Below are 13347 nucleotides of genomic sequence, written 5' to 3'. Positions count from 1 at the left end.
TTTTAGGGAATTCAAGTAGTTGCCAGGTCTCAGGGAATCCATCTTCAGAATTTTCCTCCGCGTGGTTGCGGGAGGAAGGTGAGTTGGGTGGAGACCCTGAGCAAACTCCTCTCCAGGCCATGCAGCATCCTGGGCTCTGGTTTCCCTGGAACGCAAGGCACGCTTTTCTCTACTTTCCGGGGATGCTGGCGTCAGGACTTAGAACTCCTGTATGCCGGACAGCCGGTGAGGTCTACTGGGCGGCCGCTTTGTCTGGTGTCTCTGCTCCGTAGACATTTCTGTGTCAGGTGCCTCGCATATTCGCACTCACGCGCTAGGGCATTAAGTTGCACCTTGCGGGGTGGCTCTCAGCCTTGAAAGGCCGCAGGATGTCCGCGTCCACAGCTGTGAACCGGTAAGTGCAGGTGGACGGGCGCACGCGGGCGCCAGGGTAATTAACAGGGCTTCAGAGGGCGTGACGGTGACCTTACGTTGTCGGCGAACTCTCTTTTCATCCTTTACATTTCCACGGAGATTTGGCCAATAAATAACAAGAATAAAATGTACGCATGGTTTTGTCTTTGCGCTCGTGGGGTCGTAGCGGGGTCTTTTAAGTGAAGAGAAAAAGAAACCAGAAACCCACCGTGGCCCCACCGGCTGCTTCCGGGGACACCTGAAATCAGCAGCTGGAACTGACAATTTGGAGAACCCCGGGGATGGTCATCTGAGACCTGGATTACAATACAAGTCCCACCACGGGGCGAGTCCAGGTTTTCTTCCCCTCGGGGTCGGGTGCCTCAGGCGCGAGTGGCGCTGGCCGGGCTCCAGCCGCGAGCAGATGCCAGGCCCGGCACACTTTGCACCGGCGATGTGCGCGGACGTCCCGGGCGCGCTCGGTCCGCCCGGCTTGGCAGGAGCTGCGGGAGGCCGCGCGCACCGTCCCCGGGGACAGCCGGAGGACTGAGGGCTCCCGGGTGGAGCGAGAACGCGGCGGCGGGCCGCGGGCTGCGTGCGTCGCCTTCCTCACGCGGTGTGCTGCGCCGTGGAACGCTGGGCTCCGGACCCTGAGGGTGCACTGTGGCGGATGGCGTACGCCGCGCTCCTTCCCCGCTTCCTGCGCCCAGGGTCGGTGGGCAGAGTTCCTGGGTCCAGCTTGGCGCTGAGCAGCCCCCGGCCGCAGAGCAGCTCCCGCCGGTCGGGAGACGCCCCCTGGCCCCCGCCCCCGCGTGGCCGGCCCGGACGAGCCGGAGCAGCGGGAGGAGGAGGCGGCGCCGCCGGGACTGCCTCCTCCCCGCCCCTCGCGTCTCCTCCCCGCGCCACCGGGAAGGACAAGGGGACTGGGCACGGGGACCCCGGCCAGTGAGCGCCCGTGGCCCGGGACCGCCCCTCCCGTGAGCTCTCTCGCTGCGATCCCGGGCGGGTCTCGCCCCGCATGGTGCTGGCAGCAGCCATGAGCCAGGACGCGGACCCCAACGGTCCGGAGCAGCCGGACAGAGTTGCCTGCAGTGTGCCTGGTGCCCGGACGTCCCCGGCACCCTCCGGCCCGCGAGGGATGCAGCAGCCGCCCCCGCCACCGCCCCCGCCCCAAGCCGGCCTACCCCAGATCATCCAAAAGTAAGAAGGGGAGAAGGGAACAGGGACCAGGGGTGCGCCTGGAGACACGCCCCGAGAGCCCCCTTTGTGGCTTCATCTCACGTCCCTGCTGAACTTCGCTCGCCCCCCTTGGGTTTGAAGTTTTCTCGTCCCCCCTCTGGGCAGAGTCGGTGTCCTTCTGGCTGTTTGTTAGGCTGGAAAGAGGGGAGCCAAGTTCCTTAGGGAAAATTATTTTGTTTTTCCTTATCTCCTTTCTCTTCTCTTCAGGAATGGTACTAGATATTTTGAACTAAAATAGCTCAGACTGGGGGGAAATGGCCCAGCGACTGTATTTCATCTTTCTGGTCCCAAGAGGACGCTGGAATGGAGAGTCGTGCGTGAGTGTGTGCGCGCGCGTGAGGGTGTGTAAGTAAAATGCCAAAAATTAAACCACCCTTCGTGGTGCCCCTGAAACCAACCAGTGACATTGGGGTGAAAAGGGAGGTGAGCGTTTGTAAACAACATATTTTGCTTTGCCCTGAAATTTTAGACACTTTTCAAGAAGGCCCTTTCGAAGAGTTTAGCTACGCAACCATTTTCCATTAATGTTACCATCTTGTGACTCGGGTGACCCGTGCGACTTGGGTCGTGAATTCTTAGGTCGGCCTTCCCAATGCTTGAGAAGGTTGGGGGTGGTTAATAAGCCCCCGAGAGGCTCTTTCAGCCCATTTGAGGGACATACAAGTAAAAACAGTGATGCTTTGTATTGTTTGTTCTTTTGAGATTTCGTGTGACGGTTTAAGGCCTAGAATGTTGGTTTATTTGAAGGATCTCTACCCTCCTAAGGGTTTACTCAGTTTGTAATGAAGTCTTCAAAACTAGTTTAAGAAGTGTAGGAAAGTGAATGACGAGCACCTCTGCGAAACTGACACTAAATAAATACACGTAAGTACAGCAAAATTTACCCTTATGGAACAGAGCAGAGGTTTTCCGCTGCTCCGCTGATGCTTTGAGTCCTGTAAATTTAATAAAACTTAGTAACAGACAGAACCAGTGATGGGTGTAAATGGAAGTAAATAGCAGTTAAGTATTTATTGTTTTGAAGACTGATTTATCCAATAGAAAGAATTGTGAAAATTCAAGTTTAATGTTAGAAAACGCTGGTATCATATTTCAGAACAAAATGGTTCCCTGTGTTGACTGGTGGAATACTGAATCTCCACTTGTGACAACTTTTTGCTTTAATTGGATATTTTATATAACTTTCAACTACAGTTTCCAACTATTCCAAAATGAAAATATTTCATATTATCATTATTTTCTATTGTTTTGCAAATTATTCAGCCAATACTAAATATGATTGGCAATTTAGGTACATCAATACTTAAAATTTCTCTTTATTCCTTAATATAAATATAAAGCAACAGAGAAAAACTATTTAAAATTTAAAGTTTACTTAGTGAAAAATCCAATTGGCCAATTATTAATTTGGAAACATCTGATGTGCTTCATACGGGGCCAGTGTCTCGTGGCTTGAAATCAGGCTGCATATGAAGCTTATTGAAATTGCTTCGGTATTGTAATTACCCTGTACTTTTCTATTATTTACTTTTAAGTAGACAAAAACTGGGACGTTTATATTCACAGAAAAGTCTTTGTAGAAGGGCATCTGATTATGAAATACTGCCAGGTTGAAAACAAATATCATTTTATGGAAATGGATCATTTAAAGTATATTTTATTTGCCTCATATAATAAATAATTTGCCCTCTAAATTCATCCCCCATTTTGAAAATCTCATCTTTGGAATATCTAATTTTAAAAGAAAAGACTCAGCTTTTCAAAGATGGCCCCTTCTACTTGAAGGGGCAGGATGGAGACCTCAAGAAGCGCCTCATGGCTTTGCTTGCTTTACATTGGTGACGCATCAGTGTTCAGGCACCAGGTCCCAGGGCTGTGAATATGCCCATAGGATTTGATGTTTGCATACTGACGTTTCAGTCTTTCTTTATAAGGATGATTTGGAGCTTGTGCTCTCCTTAGTGCCCACTGAAATTTCGCTGGAACCAGACATAATGTCGCAAATGCTTCGTAGGTCCATCTTCAATGCGCCGAAATTTGAGCAGGTTATTTTGAAACTGCATTTGCATAATTCCATCTGAGCAACAATTTTTATGTAGTTATGAGGTGTGGTTTGCATCAGCCATCTTTGAAAAAATATAGTGGAGCTACTGCGCTGGGCTGCAAAACAAGTTGTCTGCCTGTTGATTTGGGGGATTTTGTGAGCTACAGCTTTGGATGAAATTTTCCTCTGGTGGAACACATATTAAATATTATTAGAGAACCTCTATTTTTTCTAGTTATTTTAGTGAGGTCGTTATGTAACTCGTAAGAGGAGAAGTTTTTATTGCTTTCAAAATGATGGCGACATCAATCTTCATGTGTAGTGCGTTTGAAGATTACAAACATTTTTCCACTTAATGTCTATGTTTACTGATTTTTATTAGTAATGGCTTTTATTTTAGATCAAAGTCAATGACTTTGGAAAAACCATAGTAACAATTATAATAAAAATCAGTTCCTGTTCACGTTATATTTGGTGTTTAGAGAACTGCCGTATACTACATTTACAAAGATAAACACATGAAGCGTAATGACTAATAATGAGACTGATTTTGTTTGTTTTATGGAAGCCAGTCTTAGTACTTATGAAGATTGCACCTAGAGTTAATTTCTCTGGAGTACTATGATTTCATTTCCTTATCATTGTATTTTTAGCTTCCATTAAGAATCATCCATACCTTTTCTGCTCTTGTTTACTGTAAAGATGATCAGCCATGTATAGACACAGATAATATTTTATAAGATTTTTATTTTAAACGTGCATTCTCCAAATTGGCCAATATAGAGGCATTGTTGTATGTAAAACACGATTTAGGCTATTTAGGGAACAAGAAATATAAATAATATCCTAAGAGAATATTTGGGATAAGTTAGGAAATCAGAATAATTTGAGAACTTAACAAATATATATTTTTTCCATACTAGCAGAAATAAGAAAACATTGACATTCCAGTGAATGTTTTATAAGGATTTATCTCCTCCAACATTCACAATGTTCTATTTTTAAAATTATTTTGTTTTAATTATGAGCTTTAAAATCAAACCTAATCCTTTATTTATAAGAAGTTACTTATTAACCTTGATGAACGTCAGGAATTTAAGTTTTAGGTTGCCAGTTTTAAAGCACTCATTAGAATGAAAACAGAGCCCCTCAATTCCGTGTGAAATGTTAAAGTTAGCTCTCAGATGGAATCACAAAGTATACCGCTAGTCATGGAGGAAAGAAACCAAAAACGTGCACCCCTCTTATGAAGTGAATGTAGAGGTGATTTTCCTAACTTACTTGATTTGCAGCAAAATATTCCTGGCTAATGCGTGGCATCAGGTTGCATATTGAATTTGAGTATAGATAACATTTTTTTCTAGATTATTTTTAAGCAGTGAATAAAAATAATTATAAACAATAGAAAAAGTTTTGGTTTAGCGTTTGATAGCTAGTGTCACCTGCGTGTGTTTGTAGTTAATGAAAACATGAATCCAGCTTTGATCTCTAAAGTTTATAGTCTTCCGTATAGCATTAGAACACTGGCTGTCTATATTTTCAGAGCAAAGTGCTCCCCTCACTCAGAATAGAAAATGTTATAAGTAGAAACTCCGATTTACAGACTCTAATTTTACAGACATTCTGCAGAAGGATCTCCATATAACTGTTGGGGAGTCATTTGCAGGCAAGTTGTGTATGATGTTCACCCACTTGGATGGGTATGCTGACAATTACATCCAGAGTCAGAGAGAAGAAATAAGAATTTGCTAAAAAGGGACATTCCCTTACATTCATACTTGGTCCTTTCTGGAAAGAGGGTGGAATTTCTAACATCTGTGCCAGTTAACATCAGTTTGAGCCCAATTTTAGGGGAAATAGGAATACACTTGTAGAAGGAATTTTGAAAATTTTAAATACCATCTTAAACTGCACATAGGACAAGCATTCAGCAGGGAAAACATCTGAGAGGATTAAGCCTTTACCCCAACAGGGAAGGAAAGCGGGAGTGGGGGGGTCTATTTTCTTAGCAGTCTGAACGATTCTTTTGCTTGTCTAGAAAGCTTTCCAAAGTTTTATCAGAAAAAGAAATTTTGCTTGAGGGTTTGTTGTGATAAGTATTTTTAGATAGTATGTATAGTCATTTAGTTGTGAGTTTTTCTCAAATTGCCAAAGAGATCAGTATTATGAAATGTAGTACATTATTCCCATTAGTCACAGTAAAGGACTATGCATATGATGCACACACAGCCGTTCTAATGCCAGTGCTGTAGGGGGGGGAAAAAGAAGAATTTGATCACCCCTTTTATTTTCCTATCCATGTATTCTTTCACTACCTCCTTCGCGTTTATCTAATTAATAATTTAAAAAGCCCAAGTTTGTCCATTGGAATGTGAACTCTGATCTGTTAAGATCTCTTTGCCTGTCCTAATAGTCACCAGGGGGCGGAAAAAAACCAACCAGGATTGACTCACAGTGAAATGATTCCACATTATCCAGTTTCTTTCTTTCCTTCTGATTTATTTATTTATTTATTTATTTATTTTTGTGGCTTTAGGTTCTTGACTCCAGTTTAAACTAATGTTCTTCCCTGCCCACAACAGCTGATCCTCAAGTGAACAAATTGATATAGCTCAATTCACAGGTTTGAGAAACAAGAATACACAAAATGTTGGGAACTGGGGTTTAATTAAGGGATAGAAATTAAAACGGACTGAACTAAATATGGAAAGTAAGGATGAAGGAAGCTTGAAATGTTGGAGTTAAAACCCAAAAGAGAAGTTCAGAAGTAGGACTCCCCTCTCCCTTCATCTGTCCTGGTCTCCCTGCCAGACAAAAGCTTGAATGGTCTCCTACACCACAAAATCCTACTTAATCTGATTTTTATTTCCTGCCACAGTGATTATTTAATTGGGGATGGTCTAACTGATATTATTTTGTATATTTTAACAGGGAAAATTGCTATGGATCTGCAGCTGGTGTGAGTGACTGGTAGCTGTGTTTAGAATAGTGTGTTGAAAAGTTTTGCATTAAGTAAAATGATCCATATTCCAGAATCATGGCAAAGATGGTAATTAGTGGTTTGCAGAAAGGAGCACACAGCAGTTCCCTTTCTGTTTAAAGAACCTGGCTGGATCTTGAGAATATGCATGTTATCCTGGATGCCTAATACTGCTTGTTCCCACCAGTGAGTAGACTGGCAGATTCTCATCCTAATTAAGAAGATATGTTTTTGAATCAGGAATGTGAATTTGGTTTCCACCATCACCATGGGGGTATTGTTGGTGTGCTGATAGTTTGACTGGCTCCGTGAGTGGTCACTGTTTAAATTCCACCCAACTAAGGAGCTGTACAAGATTTTAGTCTTCAAAGTTTACACACAGCAAGTGTGGGGACAAGTTAACATTGCCAGCTGTTGAGGGAGGAGATGAAAGTGAGGAGGGCCCTTCCCCCCAAATAATTTGTGTGTGTTTTGGATATGTTGCGTATATCCATCTAATATGATAAACTCTTTACTGCGGTGGAAGTTACAGTCAAGTTGATTGATCTTCCTCTTCCCTACAACTCCTGATGGACTTTACAAGATAAGTAAGTCCCCTGATGGCTTCTAAGGCAACTTTTCCAACTTGCTGACAGCAGATCTGTAGGGGAGATGGCACATATTGGTGCTAATGTACTTTATGGGCAAAAAGGGAGCAGTTAAGCAACTTGCATGAGGATGTGCTAATAACTCACAGCTCAGTTGGACAAGTCAATCTTTCCATGTGTTCAGAAACAAAAGGCAGGGGGTCATGCCTGTGTTTGGGAGTGGTTATCACCCCATGAAGATAGTTTCCATGCCACTTTTACCTTCTTTAATGTGGCATTTGCTTTAAGGCTGTACCAGGGCCACTTGTTTCTGCCTTTTCTTTGCGCCTGCTTTCTCTTGATCACACTAATGACCCATCAGTTCTCAGTTACCACTTCCCACTCTGGCCCAAACCTGGAAACCTCCAATTGCTGCTGTCTGGACATCTTAAATACTTTCTGGTTTTGCAACTTGTCTGTAGACTCTTTCCCAAATATGTTTTTAAGTTTTGTTAGGCCTGCCCTTCAGCCTGCCCTCCAGTGTCAGGAGTAGACTAGGTAATATATATTTTAAAGATACATTTGTTTCACTAAATCTCCTCCTTCAGTTTATTTTGAATTAATTATTGAACAGAATGATTTAAGATCAGTCTGATGTTTTCAGGTGTAAAATGAGCATCTTTGCTCTACATTAATTATTGGGCTTCTGTCAAGGAGTGCCAGAGAGGAAAAAACTCTGGACTGGGAGTCAGTGACCTGGACAAGCCAATTAACCTTCCTAATCTAGCCTCTCCAGGGACTGGAAATGATCAATCGCAGTTTCTTCCAAGAATAAAATTAGGTGGCTCTTGTGCAAATCTTAGCAAAATTGTGGAGTGATCGCCAATGTAGAATGCCTCCCTCCATCAACTTCCTCCGTCACCTAATACAGAATATGTCCCACATCAATTAAATTTAGCCATGGGCACAGGTACATATTTGTGACATTGATCACCCATGAAAACAACAATAACCACAAAAAGAGAATGAAATGCTTTCTCTAGCATTCACAAAGAATATTTGGATCAGTGACATAATTTTAAAAGTCAGAAAAATAAACACTAATGTCAGTGAACAGGAAGAAGTTTTATACTGTCCTTCAATCTCTAAAACTGTTTTTGGTATAAGAATAATTTTTTGGAATGTTAAAGTAAGCACTTTAACATTTACTTTAACAAACTGAAAGCAGCACTTTCAGCTTAGGAGACAGAGACAATAATTTTCATGTGTCTGAATTGGATTGTGTTAAACATAGGCCGACGGGAGTGTGTTTGGTGACATCGTTGGTTTCAGAGGCAGAGAACGTAAACATAGGACACACAAACGTTTTACAGGAGCACGGCTGCGGCTGCTGCAGGGACTCCTGAACTGTGACACACAGTCAGTCGGCCGCAGAGACCAGCCTGGAGCTCGCCCTAAAACCTCTTTGCAGCCTTGCAGATGTCATAGTTGTCCCAAAGCTGGGCCTCATGCTTCCGTGTAGCCTCACTGAATCAGGAGACCGAGTGTTTCCAGAGCCAGGATGTGGGCACTGTGGGGCCAATGCTGCATCCTCCTGCACTGGCAATAGCAGAGTTGTGGAGAAACTTTATCTGATATTTGAAATGATCAATATTTTAACCTTCTGCATAAAAAGAGAGATAAGTCTGTGATTAAATCTTGATTTTTAAGTCTTCAAATATGTACATACATGAGGATGAACATAAGAATATTTATTGCAACACTATCTAGAAGAGTGAAAATTAGAAAGCATTTAAATGTTTCTCAGTTGGAAAAATAAACCATGTGTAGGTATAAGGTCATGTACTACTCAGCCATTAGAATGATGCTGTTATTTTGCATTGATTGATATGGAAGGAGAACCATAGAATATTAACTAAAAAAATTACAAACAGCATGTATGCAAAGATCTCATGTTTGTTTTTGAAAAGATGTGTATGAGTGTGTGCTGGTGCCTGCCAGCCTTAAAAAATATCTGAAGAACAAATGTAAAGAACATTAACAGTAGTTCTAACTCTGGATGGGGCAATTAGAGTGGTTTGTCTTTTTTTCTTCCTTTTTAATATTGTCTATTTTTTAAAAATTCAGTGAGCCTGTATTACTTTTACAATAAAAGAAAACAATAAAACTATTTTTTCTTTATCTATTTCTTTTCCTAACCATCTGTACCTTCGAGTATTTCATTTTTAAAAACAGCAACAGAAGGAGTAGACATTTCACATTGGTATTGCACTGTCTTGAAGACTGAGCTGCCCTTTAGCATCTTAGATTTTAGTCCTGGAAGGTAGCTGAGAGCTGTTTTAGCCTAGCCTTCCTGTTTTTCTAGGTAAGACAAATGAGCATCAGAGAAGTCAGGTGAATTGTTGAAGGTCACACAGTGAGGGAATCATCAGGCTGGGATGAGAATCCCCATATTTCTGTCTCTTATATTTTCTGCTAGGCTGCCCTTTTGTCATCCTGGGAATGGAGGAGAGAGAAATGGAGGCATTCATAAATTAACCATGTATGTATTGGCCTTAGTCTACTCACATACCCTAAGAGGGTTGAGAAAAGCATCCTTGGTTGTGCTATCTCCTCTCACCCCATCCTGCCCACCCACCCACACAGGACTTTTATGGGAGTGGCAGAAAACTGGGTCTCTCCTGGGCATCTCATGCTCTGTTCCTTCCTGCCAAACAGAAACCAACCGTCACATTTTCTTCTCTGCTCTTCTTGGTTCAAGGTTACTTTTTTTTTTCCCCAGATCCTTAATAGAGGAAAAACCCAATACCTACCTTTCTTTCATACCCAGAAACGTCCTCTTAACACCTTCAAGCTGTGGTTTAAAGAGAAACCTTTTGAGATGTAAAAGCATAACTAATATTTTTATTTAAAGGAAGCAAAACACATTTTACTTCTTACTCCCAAGCCAATTATAGGAATGCCCGTTATTATTTCTGCCACCCCAGTTCCCACTCTGCTTCAAATTTGTTTCAACCAAGAATATAATTTGGACTGTATTTTTAAAAAGTAAACCTTGCCTTGGGGAGATTATATTTGCATTCTTGCTTGCCCTTGAGTGTGCTCTCTCTTGCTTTTTCTTTTCCTGAATTATTTGAAAGTAATTTGTACAACTATAATTTTGTTATCATAGCTCAGGAAATTAGTCTTATTTAATTTTTTTCTAATAAACACTAGGTTTTTAACTTTTTCATTTGTCAGATAATGTTTCATATCGCTGTTTTTTTTTTTTTTTTTTTTTTGCATTTGTTTATAATGTCTTTTTTTTGAGACAGGGTCTCACTCTGTCACTTAGGCTGGAGTACAGGGTGCAATCACAGCTCACTGCAGCCTTGACCTCCCTGGCTCAAGCAATCTCCCACCTCAACCTTCCAAGTAGCTGGGACTATGGACGTGCACCACCACGCTCTGCTACTTTTTGTATTTTTTGTAGAGACAGGGTTTCACCATGTTTCCCAGGCTGGTCTCGAACTCCTGGACTCGAGCGATCCGCCTGCCTCAGCCTCCCAAAGTGCTGGGATTACAGGCATAAACCACTGCACCAGCCATCTCTTCTTGTTAATCTACCAAGTATACCCACCTCTTTCTACTTTCCATGACTGAAGATTACAGGCTAGTTGTCTTGGGGAATGAACCATGATATGGCTGTGACTGTTGTTTCGTCATGACCAGATCCAGGTTAAACATTTTGGCAAAGATAGGCTAAGAGTTTGATCCCTTGTTTAACATGGCGGCCACCAGATTGCTCCATTGTAGACAGACATTTTTCTGTTTGTGATAAGTAGTAAGTTGTCTGCAGAGGTGCTACCATGAGACCCTCTGAATATCCTATATTCCAATAGACTTTCTTCTGGTGGCTTTGTCTTTTAATTTGATTAAATGTTTAAGGAGCAATTGTAATGAAATATGTGGATCACTTTAGAATGCATGAGTTTGGACACACAGTTTATATCAAACAGCCTTGCAAATATGTTTGCATTGTATCAGCCCATAGATATTATCTAGAGCCTCTGGATTTTTCTAGTTCTGACTTCATAGGACTTGATCGATAGGTCAGCTACTTCCCATTTAACTCTATAGGAGGCATTCCATCTCTTGAGTTGCAGTGCCTTTCAATGTCTATTTTAATGCTAATGGAAATAAGTGGATACTGACGTAATTTGTACTGCTCGTCAGATTTTGTTGGGCATCCTCTTGAAGTTATGTTGGTTCTTTGCAGAAGCCTTTTAACTCCGTTTTCAAAATCACTGTATGAAGCAGGCTTTAAAAATGACTGATGACTTGCCCTGGTGCCTAAACTGGGTGAGTTGTGGGGCTGGTCAGTGACTAGCAGTTTGTTCATGTTTTTTAGATTTAAATTACACAGCTATTTTTGCCTGTTCCACTTTGGTACTCCTATTTTCATACACAAAATATGTATGGGTGAAAAAGGTGGCTTGGAGTAGTGAAAAGGAGCAGGAGCAGGCATGATCTATGTTCAGGATTCAGCTTTCCCACTACTAACCCTGAGTGTCAGTGTTCTTATCTGTTAAAGGGAGCAGTAATAATAAAGTGAATAACAACTAACTTTTACAGAGTGCTTTCTGTGTGCCAGCCACTATTCTAAACAGTTTAGGTATTTTCAATCCATTTACTTCAACAATAATCCTGTGAGGTAAGTGTTGTTATTCTCCCCATCATGCAGATGAGGAAACTGAGGCAGAACCTTACTAGGACCCAGGAAGGCTAAGAAAAATTGTATTTATGAAAACATGGTGGAATGGGGCTTGGAATAAAGAATGTTATACTAATCCGAGCAATCCTGTCTTCTCTGTGTAAATATCTGTATCCTTAATTTATAGAAAATCCATCACTTACAAAAAAAATAGAAAAGAATGGCTAAAATAAATCTGAAAGAAGGTCAAATTTAAGAAAAACTAAGCAATCCAATTAAAACTTTTTTTCCTGTTTCTGTCCCCCACCTCCGCCCTTTTTTTCCCCTTATAACTTTAAGTACAGCTTTGGTTTAAAGTGAAACCTATATCCCAATTTAAATTCCAGGAACAAATCTGACTCTGGCATTTGATTCACTGTCTTCCTCTGCTTGTTATGCATGTTAGACAAGACCTAAATCTGATGCTCACAGAAAGCACATAAACACTTATAATCCTCTCAGCATGTGCTAAAATAATAACACACACGATAGTTTGATTTGCAAAGTGTCTGCCAACTTCCACCAGACCATTTTTGAACCAATTCAGAAAACCAGGATTCTGCAGTGATTAAAGTGTCCAAGGCTCCTATTCATAGCAAAAGGAATTCCTGACTTGAAACATGGACACATGAAGCTCAGCTAGTCTCTGCCAGACATACTTTTTTAACCATCTTTGCAGACACTGTTACAAGTGTTCTTTTGCTTTAGGAAACCGTGGTCTGCAACAACCAGACTGAACAGAATCCATAAATCAGGGAAGGATTGTGGCTTTTGATCTGCGACAGGGGGTTTACGCTAAAAATCCTTTAAACCATGAGTTTCTCAGTGTATTTCAAATAGCAATTCAATAATGCTAACAATTCAGAGGTCTAATAATAAAATTTAAAACTGTTTTTGGTCTTTATTTTTTTCAATTTTAAGAGGTATAATTGAAGTATGGTAAGCTGCACATGTTTAAAGCATCCATCAGGATCCATTAAACAATTGAGATAATAATAAACATTGTTGGCTGGGTGTGGTGGCTCACGCCTATAATCCCAGCACTTTGGGAGGCCGAGGCACGTGTATCACCTGTGGTCAGGAGTTCGAGACCAGCCTGGCCAACATAGTGAAACTCCATCTTTACTAAAAATACAAAAAATTTGCCGGGCATGGTGGTGGGCACCTGAAATCCCAGCTACTCTGGAGGCTGAGGCAGGAGAATTGTTTGAACTCAGGAGGCAGAGATTACAGTGAGCTGAGGAGATCGAGCCATTGCACTCCAGCCTGGGCAACAAGAGCAAAACTCCATCTCGAAAAAAAAATTATCACCCCACAATGTTTCTTCATACTTCTTATAATTTGTCTTTCCCTCTTCTCCTTATCCCCCTCACATTCAGGGAACCACTGATTT

General features: G+C 41.7%; 1 protein-coding gene across 1 annotated transcript in view; it reads left to right on the top strand.

Annotated features, from left to right (window-relative positions):
* The first annotated feature begins 1292 nt into the window (after positions 1 to 1292).
* Positions 1293 to 13347, top strand: part of RBM20 (RNA binding motif protein 20) — a 191804-nt gene continuing 179749 nt past the window's right edge. The window contains exon 1 of the mRNA XM_032178034.2: positions 1293 to 1593. Coding sequence (XP_032033925.1) covers positions 1412 to 1593 — 182 coding nt within the window. The 5' untranslated portion in view covers positions 1293 to 1411. The remainder of the gene's footprint in view (positions 1594 to 13347) is intronic.

The sequence above is a fragment of the Hylobates moloch genome, unplaced genomic scaffold (assembly GCF_009828535.3).
Source record: "Hylobates moloch isolate HMO894 unplaced genomic scaffold, HMol_V3 SCAFFOLD_3, whole genome shotgun sequence".
Lineage (NCBI taxonomy): Eukaryota > Metazoa > Chordata > Mammalia > Primates > Hylobatidae > Hylobates > Hylobates moloch.
Note: the sequence above shows the minus strand (reverse complement) of the source record. Positions and strands in the feature narration are given on the sequence as shown.